This window comes from Falco punctatus (assembly GCF_963210335.1).
Source record: "Falco punctatus genome assembly, chromosome: 2".
Classification (NCBI taxonomy): Eukaryota; Metazoa; Chordata; class Aves; order Falconiformes; family Falconidae; genus Falco; species Falco punctatus.
This window is the reverse complement of record NC_137581.1, coordinates 10,345,098-10,366,166: the sequence shown is the minus strand read 5'-3', so window position 1 is coordinate 10,366,166 and position 21,069 is coordinate 10,345,098. Positions and strand designations below refer to the sequence as shown.

General features: G+C 40.7%; 1 protein-coding gene across 1 annotated transcript in view; it reads right to left on the bottom strand.

Moving 5' to 3' along the window:
• Positions 1–9,761: 9,761 nt before the first annotated feature.
• The window catches only part of LOC308058796 (putative N-acetylated-alpha-linked acidic dipeptidase), a 31,342-nt gene continuing 20,034 nt past the window's right edge, over positions 9,762–21,069 (bottom strand). Inside the window, 8 exon segments of the mRNA XM_080375145.1 lie at positions 9,762–12,124; positions 13,179–13,271; positions 14,975–15,056; positions 16,295–16,559; positions 17,339–17,429; positions 18,244–18,335; positions 20,374–20,441; positions 20,989–21,052. Coding sequence (XP_080231271.1) covers positions 11,935–12,124; positions 13,179–13,271; positions 14,975–15,056; positions 16,295–16,559; positions 17,339–17,429; positions 18,244–18,335; positions 20,374–20,441; positions 20,989–21,052 — 945 coding nt within the window. The 3' untranslated portion in view covers positions 9,762–11,934.

Sequence of the window (21,069 nt, the reverse complement as noted above, 5' to 3'; positions counted from 1 at the left end):
TGAGCCAGCTGCCAGCCACGGAGCCAGGGCAGCGCCAGCCACCACAGCCGGGACGACGGTAAATCTCCAGCGCAGTTCCAGAGGCCTTAGCGTGCCCACCCGGCTCCGCACTGCCCCCGGCGCAGCGCGCTGCCCTTCCTCGGCTTCGCAGGGCTCGGGCCGCCGGGGAGCCGGGGCGGCGCTGGGCCGGGGCGTTACACACCCGGGTGGCTCCCCCCGCGCTGGCCCCGGGCGGCTGCTCCCTCGTTCGCGCGTGTCGTCCCATGTGTCACGGCCTCAGGCGCAGACGGGGACACAGCTGGCGCGGGCGCTCCTGTCCCCTCCCTGCGCAGCCGCTCAGCCGGAGCGTCCCGCAGCTTTCTGCAGAGCCCTGGTCCGGGGCAGGGAGGCACACGCAGCCCCGGCCGGCCCCGCACCGCGGTCCCGCAGGCAGCTGGGCGCTCGCCGCAGCCGTGGGCAAGGGGGGCCCGCGACACCCACCCCCTGCGGCTGGAACCGGCCTCGACATAAACCTCTGAGCTATGAACCCAGGGGCTGCTTCTGCTGGTTTGGCGGGGAGCGCTGGGAAACCTTTGGGGGCTTTCCTCATGATCCGTGTTTCCTTATTAGATGTATACATACGTGTGTGTATGTGGAGATATAATGTGCAGTATATACACATATATAAATGCACTCATATTTATACACATAAAGTATGTCTGCGTATGAATAAGTATGCATTTATACACGTTCATACACCCACATACATATATATGTACACACAGAAATGTCTCTCTATACGTCTGCATATTGTTCTATATGGGCATTTCCTGATGTAAAGGAAGCGGGGAGCCAGTCAGAGGCTGCCCTGGGATCGTGAGGGTGTGATGGTTTCAGAACGTACTGACTGGTCGGTCGCAGAGCAGTAGGGAAACAGGCGGGGCGCGAGCCAAGAGTCACGTCCTGCGCTCAGTACGATGCGGAAGGACGTCGAGGGCGTTCTGCATGTGTGACACGGGCTCCACACAGACCTCACTGCCAGGTCATGTGCTGCCGCGTGCACAGCCAGGGTGCCTTGTGCTCACTCTCTGGTAATTTTCATCTGAGGCCACCAAAGGAAAACTTTTCATGGTATCTTAGCTGTTCTGTCTCAGAAAACCTCCACTGTCCATGGAATCCCTTACAGATTCACATGCAGATGCAGATGGCCGCTATTCTGAATTTCCTGATTGAAATGTTATCACACGTTGCATCAAAGCCAGGGCACACTTTTACCAAAGATCGTTCCTAAACTGACGTTCCAGAGATGTAAAAAACCCCTCCAACTGTCAGAAATGTGTAAGTCTAAGTCAATGTCAGTAAGACAATACTGACATCCTATTAATAGCTTAGTAACTTCTCAACATCACGGCAGAATCTAAGGTCTACCAAAGTATTTCAACCGATTTGTGTGACAGACGTCTGTGGGTAGACCATGTCATGGGATCGGGCATAGCACGCTTTTAATTCCTATGTAAGGGAATGTGTTTATCTGCTGCCTTACGGTGATTGCTTTCATTATTATTTGAACCAATAAGACCACTAATTACATAATACGATGCCATTAAGCTACACAATTAGAACACAGTCTAGATGAGGCTCTGAGCCTTAAACTTACAGGCAATTTCACATCTATGCAGCTGTTTCCTCTCCCGCTCCGGTTTTCGGAGCCAGACCTGTCCCAGAAATGTCCACAGATACAAAGGACGTGCATAAGACTCATGTTGTGTTACAAAGTCAAGTGGGATATTCTCACATTAATCAGAAAGTGTTGAGAAAAACTATTGATTTACAATAGGAAGAGTATTATAAAAGGCTCTGGCATGACAACTGTTAGTCCTGTTGCAACACGTGTCACTTGGAGTGGCTGAAGTAGCACCAGGACAGGTGCTTAGGGCTCACGGGGTCAGACTGGACTAGGCTGTACGGAAAGCTGCCTTTTCCCGGTCTGTCACCCGAGGATACAAAGTGCAGAGGAGAGACTGTTGACTTCGGTTTGAAGTAAAGTCCTTCCTCGGAGTGGAAACCTGATTCAAATCCAGACAGCTCAAGGTTAAGATCCTCTCATGAGCGATTCTTTTCTGACCTATGAGGCAAATCCACTCAAATCGTATTTTGACCCAGCTTGGTTCTTTAGAACTGTGAAATCAAGTCACGAAATCATACTAGGAATGCCTGATCATGCTGTTTCATTTCCAGCGTGGTCTGTGAAGCTGAGGTCTGTAAGGGCTCTTCCTGAAATCCGTGCAGGCTTTTGCTGCTTGCTCCCGAGCCCTGGATGTGGGGATAAAGAAAAGGCTTTGTTGGCTGTCTGGGTGCCAGGCTGCAGTGATTATGCCTTAAAATGTAGTGAGGAAGCAACTGGCACTGAATCTGGCTCTGGGAGCTCACCTGCAAATCAGTTCTGTGCACACCTGCCTGCAGTGAGGGGCTGCCCAAAGCCTCCCACAGCTTAAATCCTGGTCTGCGGAGAAGAGACCTCCTCAGGTGAGCATGGAGGGAGCAAACAGCTCAGAGGAGTGTGAAGTGGCTGCAAAGGTGCTTTGCTGCACGTAGGCACGTTCCGGGGCAGCACTTGGGTGGGTAAGTGATTATATATAGTATGTAATAAAGGACCTCGCTTGGGGTCTGTGCCTTCGTGTATCACAGATGTCTTGTATTTTTGTGGCACAATGTTGAAGTTTCACAGTCCTAGTATGGCTTGTGAATGTATTTTCCCTGGTTGTTGAGCAATTTTTGAATATTTTACTATATATATGCATATTTTACTACCCAGCCTGTACTAAATACCTTAGCAGATGTGCAGGGATTCTTCACAGGGCACTGAGCATCATTCAAATGATAAGCTAGAGGCAGGTTTTTGTGCCTTTGGACTGCATCCTTTATGACCCGGACTACTACATTTTATGAGTTGTTCTAGAAGCCCTGAATGCATTGCATTAGGTGTCTGCTAAACATATTGGTAAACCAGCACAGAACGGACTGAGCAGGCATGAAAGGTGGGTCACCTCATCCCTTTTAGGTACCTGCAATGCCAGTTCCCCACCTTCTGCAGCAGGCTTCCTACTCCGGAAGTCAGGGGTGAGAAATGTGTGCTTTTTAGGTACAAATCGTTTGACCTGCTTCAGACAGTGATTTAGAATGAGACAAGTTATATCTCAGAAATGTTTTTTTCTTTTTATCTGCTTTTTATAAAGTGAGTCTTGGGTATAATTTGGGTGTTAGGTACAGGAGGGTGACGTTCAGTGAAATGAGTCCCATCCTAGCAGAGTAGGAGCAGTATAAGAAACCCTACGTTGCACACACTGAAGTCTTGTTAACTTATTCTATCCATTTTTCTATTATAGTTTAGATTAACATTTTGCTTTATGCTGAACTAGAGCTGACCTTAATGTATGCTGTTGACCAGAGCAAAATGCTTAATGCCGTTAAAAGAAGTGGCTGCTCAGAGATCCTGGTGAATTCTCTGCATATGCAGTCTTCACAAAATGATGCAGATAAAAATGTTGTGCTGCTGTAGAAGATTTCTACAACAGTCATGAACAAGGTGCAGAAACAATGAGCTACAGTCACAGTTGTGGTGGGTTAACTGTGGCTAAGGACCACAGTCTCCCCAGCTGCTCGCTCACTCCCCTATTCTAAATATTCTAGATTCTAAATATTGAGCAGGTGGAAAAAAGCAGAGATCTTGGGTGCCCTGGACAGATCCATGCACTGATGGAAATGCTTTAGCAGTTTCTTTGTGTTTCCTTGGCTGCCCGATGGCTCAGACATGCCAGAGCAAGAGTGGGAGTTTGATACAAATGGCAGGGCAGTTTGTTACTCGGAAGAGCCCTGGAGTCGCAACATTCCCCTAAAGTGAAGTCCCCTGTAAAAACATCCTCATTCTGACTAGGTTGAGGTGCTGCAGCTATTGGCAAATCTGAGCTGATCTCTTCTCCCTTAAACTCCTTCAGGGCTTGTAAATGAGTGAAATCGTCACTTTCTTTCCTAGTGAATATCTTCATAATCCAGTCCTGCAAACTTAGCCAGTCCTATTTAAATCCATGCTCTTCATCAGGCATAGCAAAGTAATGGACTTCACACAGGTATCGCTTGAGCATGTTACCAAACAACTGTGCCATCACCTGTTCTCAAGGAAGTTGGTTTCTCAGACTGTTGTATTCCTGCTCCAGTATTGAATAAAGCCACATTCTGAAATGTCATAGTTTCATAAATTGGAAATTCTGGGTTCTTTCCAGTCCAAAATTCTTGAAAGATTAATTCTTGTCTCTGAGCCAAGTAAGGGATTACTTACTGCTTCTTCTGTGGACTGCTGGAGTGGGTCCAGAGGAGGGCCACGAAGATGATCGGCGAGATGGAACACCTCTGCTATGAGGACAGGCTGAGCGAGTTGGGAGTTCTCAGCATGGAGAAGAGAAGGCTCCAAGGAGACCTTATTGTGGCCTTTCAGTACTTAAAGGGGGCTTATAAGAAAGATGGAGAGAGTTTTTATTAAGGCCTGTTCTGACAGGACAAGGTAATGGTTTCAAACTAAAAGAGGGCAGGTTCAGGCTAGATATACTGAAGAATTTTTTTACAATGAGGGTGGTGAGACACTGGCACAGGTTGCCCAGAGAGGTAGCAGATGCCCCATCCCTGGGAACATCCAAGGTCAGGCTGGACGGGGCTCTGAGCAACCTGATCTAGTTGAAGATGTCCCTGCTCATGGCAGGAGGGTTGGACTAGATGACCTCTAAAGGTCCCTTCGAACCCAAATTATTCTATTCTATGAATCCGCTTACTATGCTGTGGAGGGCAGTGTTAAGGAGTGACATTACTACACAATAATTTTTGTTGCCCATCTTGGATAATACGTTTTATACATAGACATTTGAAATTGCTTGCTGGTATGTTGCAAAAGTATTCCTGAGCTATCTCATCTACTTTCTTCCTGGGAAGATGAGAAAAACAGCGTATAAAGGCTAAATAAATACCATTCACCCAGGCAAAACAGAAGTTTTGGCTTGATAACAGATTTTACAGATGCTACTTTCTTCCCTTTTGGAAGGGAGAACAGGCTGCAGCCATCCAGATGCTTTTTAAAGAATGTGAGGAGAGAGCAGCTAGAAGTAAATTTTCCAGAAGAAGGGAGCAGGAATAAAGCTGCTTACTCCTACACCCACTTCCATTTTCTTCAGTGCCTGGGCTGGAAGACAGGGTTCTTTTTAGCATTGTTTTGCTGCTCCTTTCTTGTCCCTCTCTTTTTGTTTCTATATCTCCTTTACTTTCTCCCCTTTGCTGGTACTACCAGTTCCAAGATGCGCAGCATAAGGAAGGCAGTATTTATCTTGCATGTTCAGTGTTTCTTCAGTCTTGGGATGTGGCCTAAATAACCCACTATACACATTACTAAATCACAAAGCCTAAGTTGTAGTATCATGTCTTACAAATGCTCCTCAGAATAACTGGAGCCAGAGAAAAATGAGCCCGACGTGGTGAGATCTGACATAGAGCATGCCTGGAATGCAAGTCATATTTGTGAGGAGGTGGAAGAAGCCGCTTCAAATGAAACCTCATGGCACTCTTAGCTGCTACTGAGCATCTCACATAGCAGACAAGGAGAAAACTCAGAGCTGTTATGACAATCAGTATCCCATAAGACTAATTTCTCTTTGAGTCACTCCCTGACCAAATCAAAACCACATCCGCTGCCCACTCTATTCTATTACACGGGGCTTTTCCTGCTAGAACTAAGATATTACCAGTGCAAGACACTGCTAAGGCTGATGCTCTGGTAATACTTGGGTATTTTACTCAATATTGAAAATACTTGCTTTAGTCTAAGTTGAATCAAAGTTAAGGCTTGAGGCTGATGGGAGATAAAACCCACCCTAAATAGTCACAAAAATTATGCAAAACAAACTGTGAAAGGATTACTAGGAAAATGGACTTCTTTTACCCGGTGACAAAACTGCAAAAAAGATTGAAAACACAGACAAACTCGTGAACATGCAGTACTTCTTTCAATTAATATCACTTTCAAAACTAGCAAGAAAACTATCACTTGCTGCGTAGGCCTCATGTTGAGCTTAGGAGTGGTGAGAATTGCTTGTGTTGAGAGCGAAAACAAAAGTAAGATTCAGCTGAAGCTAACAGAACTTGCAGATAGTTACATATATTCTACTTAAAAAATAATACAAAAATTTAAAAAACTCCAAACAAAACCATCCCTGGTAAACTAGAAAAGCTCAAAAAAAAATAATCAAGGAAACACATGCCGAATACAAAACTACAGACATTTGTGTGTTGAATGCATAATTATGCTATGCAGCCAATTAGCAAAACCAGCAACAGTATGTAAAAATGCATAATACGCAGAACAAATGCCAGGGCTTGTAAAGTGTAGGTTGTAGCTGCTCAGCAACTGGGATCCAAAGGTTAGTATCTGCAGCAAAAAATAAATGCTACTGTTCTGCCACTTGACCTAATGTTTGACTAAAGGTTGAACTTGTGCTTTGAGAGATCAAAGGGCTCTGGTTTGTGGGAAAGGCAGCTCTTGCAGGAAAAAAAGGCAACAGGGGAATGCTCAACTGCAATTTCAAATGAGTAGTTTCCTTCTGATTGTGCCAATTGCACAGTCCCCCAGAACTCTCTCACGGCCTCTGCAGTCTATCTGACTGCCAGAATAAAAGGGTAGTACATTTCAGTGCTTTGAATCGAAGTTTCTGTTATCTTTAACTTCAGGAGTCCATTATCAGATTCCAGCTAAACTAAAGTTTACATTGCTGGCAGCTGACAAGTTCAGCTTGTAAACTTTGACCCTTTCTTCTACAAGAGGAATGCACCCAGTGAGGCAGAGAGAGTCAAGGATTGTGCGTTGAACATAAACCAAACGGTATCTTCCAGCATGCGCAAGAAATTTCTGAAGAAGACAGAGCCAGCCTCCTCGGTGATGCACCGCAGGATGCTGAGAAATAGCAGTCGTGAACTGAAACAACAAGTTCTGTCTGGATATAAGGAAAAACTTTTCTATCGTCAAGGCAGTGAAGCAGTGGAATATGTTGCACAGGGAGGTTATGCAGTCTCCATCCTTGGAGATTTTCAAGACCAAACTTGATAAACCTCTGTACAACCTGTTCTGACCTTGGAGCTCACCCTGCTTTGAGTATAAGTTTGGCCTAGAGATCTTCTGAGTTCTTTTCAACCTTATGATCCTCTGATTGTGTGATACTTTTCCATTCCTGCCCTGGGGGAGCTGCTGTCCATCAAGTGCAAGAATACAATTTACTCCAGCTGCAAGAGGTGGCTGCTCTGCTCCACCATGGTATTCCCTGTAGTACAGCAGCACATTTCAAACTGCTTGTACAAGCAGAGATGAGCACAGGTCCCATCCCAAAGATCTTGACTACCAGCCATTGCTCTGCCTTAGCTAAAACAACACTTGAAAGTAAGATCTGTGTTGACAGCATCTTGATTTAGAAATTATGCTGCCAGGTGAACAGATTTTCCAGCCAAAAGAACATGAACATTGCTGGTGTCATAAAAGCAAGGATTAATTTTAATCCAGGTATAGTTTCTACCTTTTCCACACATGGGTATGCTTTCCTTTCATTTGATTTAGACTCTTAGGGCATGAGATGGTGACTGTATTGAGTTCTTTAGAAAACTTCGACAGCATCCATTTGTGATCATATGAAAGGAAGTACTTTATTTAAAAAAAACCAAAACCATTCGTTTTCATTTTACCTCCTGATTCTTTAATGTAATTGCTCAATTTGGATGCTCTCAACAATGCCACACCAGCCAGGCTCCTCCTTCTGCTTACTAAATACTTGTAAAGCTCATCTTGTAATTAAGTCATCTGCTGCTCTATATAAATCAAACACTGGCTGAGTTTGTCTGCAGTAACTGGAAAAGCCAAATCAGTGTTTGCAAGTAGCTGTCTGGAATTAGGACCTTAGTTCTTACAAGTACTAATTACAGCATACTTAGAAAATAAACAAACTGAAAGCTGATTATAGTAAACAACTCTGCTAATGGCCATCTCTAGCTGAAAACATCGGCAGTTACACTAACAACTGGCTCACGTTAGATGATCAATAACCTGTAAATTCAACACACTTGGTTGATTTTGAGGTTTGTTCCTGTTAATAACTGATTTATTTTTTTTTACTTAATTCAACAGTCTTTGTCAGCCAGTTACTAAGGAATAACAGCAAAGCTTGAAAGCCAAACCAGTTAATCTGGTCAACAGCACTTGGGAAGCATTAAAAGTGGGCTTCAACTCACTGTAAAAGTCTAGGGGGAAAATAGACTTTTAATGTTGTTTGAAGTTGTACTTCACTGAAGGAGAATTAGCACACAAACTTTATCTTGACTTCTTGCATAGGAAAGGATTTCGCACTCAGGGCTGAGTTAGGTAATAGCTATGCCCCTGAGATACCCTGGCAGATCTAACAAAAACCACAGATGCTTAAAAAGTAATTATTCCTGTAGACTTCTCATTGTCTGCCTTTCCTTAGAAGACTGCTTCATAGTGTACACCTCCTTGCTCACGTGGCTGGTTCAGACAGTTTTCTGAGCTCTAAGGATCAATGGACTGGAAATGTTTCTCCGTGCAGTTATGAAGTTTGCAAGAACATATAAACACACAGCGCTTTTAATGCCTATTACTTGTTTATTTAACAATTGTTCCCCACTTGTCTGGTAGGAACCAGATGTCTTCATTTGGTGGCACATGTAAATTGGTCTCATTTTGTTCATAAATGTGAAATGTCACCCTTGATTCTTTGTATCATCATGTGAAAGGCCATTTCTCAGTGCATGCACAACTACTATTTCATTTTTTGCTTTTGTTTAGAACTTATAATCCTAGTGACACATATAGGAAATAGACAGTTGCATAGGCATTCATGCATATATTTTGACATATGGCTTGGACAGTTGACTACAAATCATGTAACTTCAGTAATTAGCTACATAGGCTTTGCCCTTTGCTTTCCAGTAATGACACCAGCTACTTCTGCCTGAAATAGTCTTCGAGGAACTGAAGGCTGCAGTGACTATATCTAGACTCCACAGAAGACTAACAATAAGAAATTATTCAGGGAGAAGAATGTTCTTATTAGAATTTCCACAGAAGCTCCTGACGACTAAAAAGCATCTTTATTTTAAATTCAAAAACTGATCAAGAACTTTAGAATCGGCCATAATGTGTCTGAATGCTAGGTGCTGCCACATGTTAACTTAGGGCTTGCAGAATTATATAGCTGTGCTTCTTTTCTCACAGAAATGAAGGAGTCTGAGGTATACTCTTACAAGCACGGACAGCTTAACATGCAATACCTACCACGCTTACCACCCACTGTCTGTCCTCCCCCTTCTCAGCAAGTCCACGACAAAGATGCAAAGATGTCTTAGCAGCTTTTGAAGAACAGGTACAAGTTGCAGCAAAACCAGAACATGTGCTGGTTTGTCATAACAAATTTGCAAATTGTGGGGCCATGAACATCCAAGATGATGCTGGATAAGCTAGGGATAAGAATCACGGTGGCTGTCACAAAAGATGACAGCACCAAGTATTAGACTTCTCAGATTAGAGATCAGAAAAGCTTTATGCTGACAAGCAAGTGGAGAAATACCCCCACTGATGGCAAGGAGCGTAGGGTCTTTGACCTCCAATCATTAAGATAAGAGACTGGGTTAGGGCTTGGAGAAAGAGCCGGACCGAGACCATCTAAAGATACTCTTTTCTTAAAAAATTAAGCAAAGCTCCATTTTATTTAAAAATTCAACTGCTACATGTTGTGGTTTGCACTGAACAAAGATGGGTCACAAAGCAAACTCAAACCTGGGAGAAGGCACTGGACAGTTTAAATCTCACCTTACCAAAACGTCACATAAACCATCATAACCAGCTTTATGGATGCTTCCTCTCTCTGGACTAGTTAGCCTTGACTTTTTTGTATGCAGGGGAACAGAATCAATAGGAGAGAGAGAACTTCTGTCCCTATATCCTTTTACCTGCAGTGGTTAGGAGACAGCCCACCGATATTTTTTTTTAAATGGATGTTGCTGTAGTTTAAGAGTGTAACTATCTCTGCATTTTGTGAGGTCCCGGGCCCTGACATTGTATATTTTCTGCTAGCTGTTGCCAAAAAGGGCCCTAATTAAATTTAAATGAAACAATGCTATGGTTAAACCAGAGATTAAAAAGTTAAATCTTCTGGGCTGAGAGAAGAAGTTGCTGAGGAAGCTTACAGGTCATTTAGGGAAAGAACTCCACAATTTTGGAGTTTGGCACTTCAGTTCATCCTCCTAGGCAACAGAAAAATGCTCTTTTTAAGTCTCCACCTGGTCAACAGAAGCTGTTTATTGCTGCCCCCTTCTGTATGGTAAATTTATCATTCCTTTGATTCTGCAGACAAAATCATCTCGGTTAACCTAACTGATGATTTAAACTAACCTGGCTAATTTTGCCAGAGGTGGATTATAGACCATCATAATAAATTCTCCATTGGCAAAACAAGCGGTGGAGCAGCCAGCAGTGATAAAACAGCAATGTCTCCCATCAGCACAACTAGATTTGGGAGAAGACATCTCCATGGTTTTACTTCAATCACTTTCATAAAAACGTGAAAATAACTGGGCAGTAACTGTGGGTGTAAGAGCATTACCTATTATCTGGTAAACTGGATTATTTTAGAGAAAGAACAAGAGATAAGTAAAATAATGACTTCATTATAGTTACAAGCCTAAAGGGTTTTAATGTGAAGAGTAGAAATATTTATGAATAAATGAGGTCTTATGGAAAATAAAAAAAATCTACCATGACACTGAAAACCATCAGATCATGGGACAGCCTTCTAAAACATGGTGGAAGCCTCAGATAAAATGGCAGATCAAATTACACAAAATATTTGCAAGAAGTCAGTAATCCCCCAGCAGCAGTGGCAGATGAAGGAATCTGGTTTTCTGAGTCCTCTCTGTCTGATCTTGGTTGTTCCGTTGCAGTCTTTTGAGAAGTCGGTTATAAGAGTAAGCCGCACACCAAAATCAGAAATACAGACTCTACAAAGGTTGTAATTAATTGGTATCCTTTCAAACGAAGGACATGATGAATTTTTTTTGCTTCTAATTATCTTCATATTAAAAATACCTTGATATCAACAAGGCATAGCAGGGGTAGATTTTGGATAAAAGAATAAAAGTAGGTCTTCATCTCAGAAGATGTGTTTTGTGAGATGATTATACATCTGACAAGATGCACTGCCTTGTTTTTACTCCAGTGATTAGAAGGTTTCTTGCCTAATTTTATTTGCAAACAGCTGCAAGCCTCAGCACGTGAAGAGAAGAACATCATGGATGAGTATTCTGGGCTGGCTGCCCAAAACTCGTTATGATCATTATACATCCTGCACATGGTATGTAACAATTTTCCCATCTTCATACATGAATTTCTGTGTAAAAGGAGAGCTGAAAGGGCTATTTTGGAATATAATTATGCAACTCCAAGGTAAACAATAAAACGTCAACAACAAAATTAGAAACTGATAGAAACATGAAATTACTTCTGTTTTCCTGATGCACTATGAAGACTGCTACAACAATCAAGCTAGCAAAATTCACAGCTTCACAGCTCTGAAAATAAATCCAGTGGTTAGCAATTCTTAGAATATGAAGCTGAGAGAAAATCTGAAACATTTTTACTTTCACTTCAGATCATATCTAAAGCCTGAGCTGTCTGAATGAAGTACATTACCTTGTCACATTGCTAAATGCATTCCACTTCAGTATATTATTTGCAAAGAATAAGATTTTTTTTTTTTTTTATTATTCTGTATTCTTTGTAATAATCCTCCTAGTGTTTTTAAATACTCGGGTTTTCTGCAAACTGTCATACATAGTCTTCATTGATGATTATGTTGTTGATATTTATGGTACTTCTTTCAGTGTTTCTGCTGCTGCCTGCACAGTGAAGGCTGCAATGGAAATTTGTCTCCTAACTTCTTCCCAGGCTTCATGTTGATCAGCTTTGTTTTTAATGTCAAACATGGCATCATAGATCCCTGGGAATGATTCTCCTGCATACTTGTTGTGACTGCTCGGAGCAAAGATAATATGTCTGTAGGGAAGTTGAGGGGAAAAAAAATAGTATTCTGCATTAGGAAAATAAAACACATTACTTTCTGGATAAAATGAATCTGTTTCTATACCATCTGTTAAATTCTTTACAATGAAGATATACATAAGATTATTGCAGCAATAGTACCTATAATCTATGACGCAAGAAAAGAATATAAACTACATCATTCCATATGAATTCCAGAAATTTATAGCTAAGAAGACTTGAGATAAAGTTGACTAAAGTATTTTCCTTCCCCTCATTTTAGATTAAATGGAAAGGTGGGGGAAAAAAAAAACAGAAAAAAAAAAAAGACAGCTTCGTTTCTCACAGACATGCACAATCTCCAACAGATACAAGCATGCTTTGAGGTAGGAAAGCTGATGCTTTAATAAGAGACTGTTCTCAACAGAGTTTTAATCCCAAACTGTGAGAGGTACAAGGATTGAAGGTCTTAAGTTTTCCTTCCACACTTACTTTTTAGTGGAAGTTTTTAGTGGAAAGATTCCTGGTTTTAATTATGCAGACTGGTAGAAGGACCAAGAAGCTAGACTTCACTTGATTATTCTGCCTCTCAAATATTTACTTCTTGAACTGGATGGGAGGACTGCTGAATTCACTTCGCTGCTGTTGAAGTACTGCCCTCCACACTGTATTTCCTAGCATGACTGTTATGCTATAATTGATCAATTTATAGAAACTTCAATTATACCATATTTCACTTTCAAATATTAGTAACAACTTCCTAAAGATCCTTTACTACTGAAATTACTTAAACTGAGTCCAGGGCCAAACTTTTATATCTGTTTAGAAGACCAGTGAAATCAATGGAAATGCTGATCTGAATAGGCTTCCAACAAGACCTTTCCTCATTCTGTATAGTGTGTCACTGAAGTTTTCCCTAATGTTGTTTGCCCTTTTCAATCTTAATTGTCCTGTTTAATCTACTATTATGTTGGAAAAAATTACTACAATTCCATTTAGACACCTGTAAATTTTCAAGGCATTCTCATAGGGTACTCCAGGCAGAAAGTGAAAAATAAGCCTTTCTTACCTATAGAATGGCCTGCCAGGTAATCCAAGAGGATCAATGAAAGCCCTTTCTAGAAACATGAGCTGATCATTTAGTGATCTGACAGCAAGTAGGCTAAAAAGAAAACAGGAATATGTTAGCTGCAGAGCGTTTGGCCCACTCCCACCCCATGCCCCAATGTGCTCTGGATTTACGAAGGACAGTATATCTAAGATGTTGAACTTAAAGTGCAGCCGACAAAACACAGCCCATGTCAGCTAAACTGCACAACAGAATTATGCTGATCTGTATCATGAGACAGTCTTGTTCATAACCTGAAGGTCTCTTAAAGCTATTTTTAAAGCCCAAGGAATCGTGGCAAAGATGACAGATACTTTCAGCTATTTTATCTCATATTGCATCTCACCCCTTTATCTCCTTTTCATTAGGATGCTTAGGCAGACTGTTCTCTTCTTTTGTACAGCAGTTTCTAAAGCCCCTCTTTTCCACAAAGCCAGCCAGCCGCAAATTACTTGAATGAAATCACACTTGTTTTTATGTAAAACCACAACATCTGAGAAACGGGAACCTTGTGATGCTAGAGTCTTCTTTTGAGTCATCCAAGAATTGTGTTGTTCTGATGGCAGACTGTAAATTCCCTACAGCAGAGACCATCTGTGTCTGTGTGCTTTGAATAGCTCTGAATTTACTCTGATGCTTAACAAATAAATGAATTGCAAAGAGGATTATACTGAATATATGTGGTTTTAGCAGTTTCCATCCAAAATAACTTATTGTAGAGCTTCAAAGGCATTCACCAATAAAAAAATGGTAAAATCTATATCACAGCAAGCATGGAGTAACTCTACTACCATCAATGAAATTGTTTCAAGTTTACATTAGTGTCAAACGAAACCGAAACTGGTTGGTTGCATTAAAGCTTAGACTTAGGCCACCATCATTGAAACCATTTTGAAAATGTCACATACATGTCATAAATTCCATGTTTTACATAAGACTTTATTGTTAACTCATTTATCTTGAGAGTTGCCACCATTAAAAAGATGGCTTTTATGCTCACTTAAGTCTTGCATAAGGGTAAGCATATGGCTAAAATAAATTCTTTGGAAGAAATGTAACATACACATACGTATATACAAAAGGAAGTTTGGTTTGTCATTCTGGGCATGGCCTACAAAGAATAAATCAAGAATTAAGTCAAGTTCAAATTAGGCCTTTTGGCATACATAGGTGGTGCACAGAATTTTTTGAAAGCTCATCAAAAAGCCTGCCACAACTACAATCACGGTGAAGCTTTTTTTTTTTTTTTTTGCATTAAGTGGTACCATTACCTTGAAAACTAGAAAGTTTTCTTTTTTGTTTCCAGAAAAACTGGAAAACAAAGCCCATGAGTCAACACTTGCTCTATGATAATGCAGTGACAAAATCTTAGGACATACCTCTGCTCAGAGGGAGTTACACGCCTGAGCTGCCTCTACTTGTGCTAGCCAGCATTCTAGTCACATCCATGTATCAACCTGGCACTGCTCCTCAACTAAAAGCTGTTAAGAATTGACATTAATTAGCTTGAACACTTTTCAAAGCTAACATGGCTCTGCAGTGTCTCTGATGATCACTAATTCAACATTTCTGTACTTTGTTTCCTAGAGTAACCAGATCCTTCAAGACAAAAGTCTATAAGGACATACAATGAAACAAATGACTGACAGTCATTTGTCACCAAGGTTACTTGGGGGACTAAATACAAGTGAACACTATGCCCTCTGAGCCCAGAGAATTAGATCAAGTATTTGGAAGAAAAAAACCCTTAAACTTACTCATTGGTATCTACTTGTTGCAGTCTCTCATGAAAGCTAGCAGCAACTTCTGTAAAATTCTTCACAGCTGAAAAGAGAGCATCTGGAGGGAGCAGGACAGAAGTATTTAATTTCAGATTCTGAAGGAATAATTTAAAAAATCAAATTCTTCAAATTAAAGTTTTATCTTTCACTGTTATCATGATCTGTCAACTCCCACCGAATGAAAATCAGATGACCCCCTATTCCTACATTAAAAACTATGTAATTCTGTGTGAAAACCTCCCTTGGATACAATAGAAATCACTATTTTTCTGAATATAATTTATGATTTGCTACTTGAAATACCAAAAACTGGAGCATGGATTGCCAGAACCAGACTTTTCAGGTAGGTCTGGGATTTTATAAATCCCAACAACCCGTGTTTTACTGGTTTGTCCCTACACACACAGAGTTTTGAGAAAGCCTGAGTGTGTATATGTGTGTGCACACACACCTGATATCGGTCATTAGCAGACAAGTCCTAAACTGCATACTGTATAATGTTCTCCATAAAATAAAGGCTTCTCAGGCAGGAGGCATACTGTGAATCTCTATAACGTGAAATAAAATTTCACATGCAAGCACACGATCCCTATTGTGGCATAGGGATGAACCATTCCTGCCTAAGCAAGCCCCAAGGAAAACTTCTCATGGTGTTTGCACTTGCCATCATGCGCCTATAAACTGAAAGGCAAAGTTGTGAATGGATGTAAGGAGGATCTTTTTTACCCTGAGGACAGTCAAGTACTGTGACCCAGAGAGGTTCTGTAGTCTCTGTCCTTGGAGGTTTTCAAGACCAGATGGGATAAAGCTCTGAGCAACCTGGTCTGACCTCAGAGCTGACCCTACCTTGTGCAGGTTGACCTAGAGACCTCCTGAGATTCCTTCTAATGTGAATTATCCCTACGATCAGTGTTGGACAGAGAATTATCCAACACCATAAACTGCAAAGCAGTGTGAATTTGGGGGGGACCAAGACAAAGATATCCTGTTGCCAGCATCAGTGAACTGCACACAGGTCAAAAAACATGCAACTGGAAATATTAGATCTATCCAGTGAACTGCACACAGGTCAAAAAACATGCAACTGGAAATATTAGATCTATCTGGCGGTGGCATAGTCTCTACACAGACATACTAGTGACAAAATATTCAGATTTCAAATTATTAGGGGGTGTTGCTCTTGCTTTATTTACTGTTCCTACAGCACAAGGTAAATACCAAGTCATGAGTAAGACACACATTAAGGTAAGGCACCTCTAGCATTTACAGAGGAGTGCAACGAAAGACCGTACGTACCAAAGGACACATTGTACGTTGCCAGTTCCTCTTGATGATTTCTTGACAAATTATAGATGATATGAGCATAGTTGCTCACAGATGATGCATAATCTCTACAGTCGAAAGGAAGCACAACGGAGTTGGCCAATTCAAACACCAGCCCTCCCCGTACCTGAGCTACTGTCAGATGATTCTTGAAAGTGGGATCATAAAACTTCTCCACAATTTCATAGGTTTCATAGACACTGTGGTAAACTGGATAGCTGCTGTATTTTTCTACATTCTGAAACAAAGCGAAATAAAACCATTATTCAGCTGCGGATATTCAGGTTTGCTTGAAAACCTTTGCTATGGGATTCAAGACATTATAAAGTATTCAGGTCATACTAATCCTGTGTAGCAACTACAGACAATTGAATGAGACGAACTGCTCAGTGGTGGCTCTCTTAGACATCAACCTATGATGAGACAAGCGGTCATTTGGAGATGTCTCTCTCCATTGACCATGTACAGAGTCTAAAAAAGACAGTGAAGAACAGACACATAACTTTTAGTTGGTTAAATTAAGGTTAGATTGTTCTTCCTCTCTGCTCGGATCTCAAGAGTAATTTCTGTTTGTGCCGCTGGATATGCCTTTTCAGAGGAAAAGACCACATTGAATAGATTGCTCCCTGAATTAGTCTCATCTCACGGTATGCTCCAGAGTCAAACCCATGGTTTCCACGATACACGAGCCGTTTTGTCAAAGCTTCATAAGTTATTACAAGTCATTCAAACGTCATCATAAGCCACTCATAAGCCTTCATCAACCACAGGTAATTTTGAGCACATCCATTTACCCTAAGCAAAGGTCCTTACGTCTGACTGACACCAAGCTGACCATTCTTATTTATTAAATATTTGTGTTGTAGTAGCACATGGAGTTCTAGTAATGCACTGGGACTCCACTCTGATACATCAAACTGAACTACTCCAAAAAGCTGGCAGTCTAAATGGCTCACTTACAGGTGATACTATTCAGGCAGTTACAGGGGAGAGAAAATTACAAAGACACAAACTTACCCAATTTTTACTGTAACGTGCTCTGCCTGAAGCAATGCCAAGACGTTGAAAAAAGACTTCAAAGTCGTTACCAGAACCCAGTTTATTTATTCTTTTTAGAAGAAAAAGGAAAATACCTTGAGTGACAATACGTAGAGATATAATTTTCATTTGCTTTCAAGTACTGTGGCAATGATTTATTGTGCAGTCATAGTCACTACAGTCTTTCCCTAGTACGCTCTTTTCTGTCAACATACCATGAATTGCCTGTGACCCCTACATTACATGCACCTCATCAGCTGCATTCTCAGAGGAGCAGAGTCATCATTCTTAGTGTCAGAGAAATCAGACTCTCAAGAGAAGAATTTAACTCACTGTCTTTAATCACTGAGAAGACCCAACGCCCTTCCTCCCACTGAACTCTACTATCCCAAGCTTTCAACTCTGAGAAATCACAACAGTACCAGTGTGGCTCCATGGAAGAGAATCAGTCTTCAAGATTCCATAGAGAAACCCTGGTAAACTTGAAGGACAGTGTTGTAGAGTCCTGTTTGGTATGCTCCCCAGCCACCCAAACTTTGAGGCATTCTAGGAGCAAGTGCAAGGGAAAGCTGCTGTGTTAGCATCTTGTGTGCCTGCTGCTAGCTTGCGCGTACTGCCTTTATTTGTCTAAATTTCTATAAACTATGGGAACACTTCACTTTTCATATATAAAGCCTCCTGTACACGCTACAAAGACAGGTTCACCAAACTGTTGTACAATAGCTTATCAGCTGCAATCAAGAAAACTGAAAGTTATACCAGCTGAGAATCATACTTCTTTTAGGCACGTAGATCCAATTTTTCCAGTGGATCTTTCTTTAAAACCCACACTCTACAAGTTATAATAACTTTTGGCATATCATTTATTTTCTTTTCTCACTGACCTGGGGACCTCTTCATATTCTTTTGATGGATTTTTTTTATACCAGCTCTCATAAAGAGATTTGCCTTCAAACCCCTCATCAGGACTTGGTATCTAGAAAAAGTATATTGTAAAAAAAGACAAAGAGTACAATTTTAAATGTTGCCAAGCAACCAATCTACAACATGTCATCACATAAAGCCTATGGCTTTGGGCAATGAATAAGTCACAGTCTTAAGTCTCTCAACCTTTCTGCGTTTCCATTTTAACATTTAAACTGCATAGCAATTTCCAGAGAAATATTTTATTTGTACGTATGTATATATACACACACACACATATATAAACCAGGTAATTTTAGATGAAATAAAACACAGGGAAACGAAAATATTTCAAGTCAATATTTACATTCTGATACTTCTTTATGAGAATTTCAGCTATTTAAATATGCAACACAAACATCCATCACAAAACCAAAACTTTTTGTTTTGCTTTGCAGGAAATTTCAATTTTGTCTCTGTTTAATTAAAACCTGTTTCTCCCTTGGTTTAGTTCTCAAAAGTTATTTTCATGGATGCAACTGTAACCTTAGAAGGGCAAAGTGTACAGTATTGGGCATTTATGTCATCATAGCTGCTACAGAGGTATACAAACCATGATCATCCTAAAGTTCATTCCTACCACTCTGACTACTTTCCAGATGACTAAGCAGGTTAAACAATGTGGGTATTTTTTTATCTTTCCTTTATATTGGTGGTCTGCTGAGGTTTTATTATCTTTAATCTATTATAAATTTTTAATATCTATTATATTATTAATATGTGTATCTACTATCTATGAATTACTCCACAATAGGAATCAAAATAAAATTAACCTATTTGAGTTTTTGTCATGAAGCTAATTGTTCATAGAACGGCATTAACAGCCTTAACACTTTTTGCCACTGATTAAATTTGGTTGGGATCACACAGGACCCGCCTCCTGATCAGCATTCTCTTCAGACATCAGCTACCAACAAGATGTGGTTACATGCAATCATCAGCCTTTGTTGCTACTTCCCAGCTTGAGGAAGGGTTATGCAACCACGTTTACCGGTATTTAGGTCAACAGTTTAATGATGGCTTTTGGTGTCCAAACTCAGATTCTACCGACCTGATTTTCTGACTGTTCTGAACACCTGCACTTAGGACAGGTTACTATGGGAACTGCAGGTGATGAGCTCTCCTACAGTTCAGGACAGAATTATCTTTATCTGGTCACTTAATTTTAACAAAATATTATTTGATGTCTTTCAATTGCCAGAAAATTATTATACTGAATTACTACATTTCCTTTACTGTTGTACCAGTCTAATGACAGCTTTCAAGAGATAAATTATTGACTCTGGAAAAGACAGATGAGTGAATATATAACAGCAGATGAAGACAGATATAATAGATTCATAGAATATATACAGTAGTTGAATGTACATTATATATACGTATATAAAACACAAAAAAGTCTAATTAAATGTTCCATGCTTTAATACAGATGAACAGAAAAAAATCCCAGAAATAAAAAGCCCTCAGTGCCAGCCTCTAAGACCCACTCTCAAAGCAAGGAACATCATACATCTAAGATGGTGAGGCTATTTCCTGAGAAAGGTCCCTACCTTTTTATTTTGTGTGCCACACAAATATGTGTGAAAGCATCATGGTCAGAGCCAGTGAATATCTAACAGGGTACACTGAAGCCGAGCACATTGACTAAACCTGTCATTTCATGCTAAGAACAACGCTGTAGCAAGCGTAATTACTTCCCGTGCCCAAAGGGAGTCAGTCTGCCACTACCACTCTAGTAGTTGGACTGGTCAGCCAGGTTTGTGCTTGTTTCTGTCCTCTGGCTCATGGCATTTTTTTGTTCTTTCGTTCATAGAAGGAATACTTTCACAGGAGGAGCAGAAAAATCCCCTACTCCTGAATACCTAATAATTTAAAGGTATAAGCTTAAAACCCCTTTGCCACTCCTGGGAAAAAGCTCCAATTACTTAGCTATTGACTTTAAAAGGGTACCACAGTCACAGAACAAACAACTGACACCGTATTTTGTACATAGAGCCCCATCCAGTAAGTGAGCACTGAACATGCTGGCTAAAAATTTCAAGCAGTATTACCTCTTTAGTCAGACTGTATACCAGTCTGTACATCAGTGGTGTGCAGTCCACTCGTAGTGTGTAGTTTCCTGAAAAACAGGGAAAACTATTCAAAGAAGCAAATTCTACTCAGCTGAAACCTTGTGCCATTATTTGTTAATAAGAAAGGGAAAAAAAAGCTACACTCTCTACAAGGAACAAGCTGATTCTCCCTAAAGGAGAGTTCTCCTGTGATCTTGTCAGTGCGTTTGTATTGGTTAGGATTCATTACAGCCCAGCTTTTGAAGCAACCCTTAAGAGTTTTTCTTATGTCCTTGTGCTTATTACACACATTATAAAAGGAGAAGCTGACTAAAGTGTTGCCATAAAACTACTGACAGGTGCACACCACTTCTTGTCCCTCCCCATGACTTCCCAAATAATGTAGCTACTGTAATTGACTTCTTCCCTGAAGCAACAGGAATATCTAAAGGATACTTTATGATTCCAGGTCATGGTTTACCCCCATATCTACTCCCAAACTAATAAAACAAAATTATCCCATTGAAGCTTTCGTGGATCTCTGAACTAAAATGCCTCCCAGTCATCTGTATATACCATCACTATTCCTGTAAAAGACAAATCAGAACTATGTACCTTCGATGGAGGAATCTGCATTGATATAAGCCACTCCCCGTGACTGCAATACTTTGGCATTTTCCTATGACAAGGAAAAGA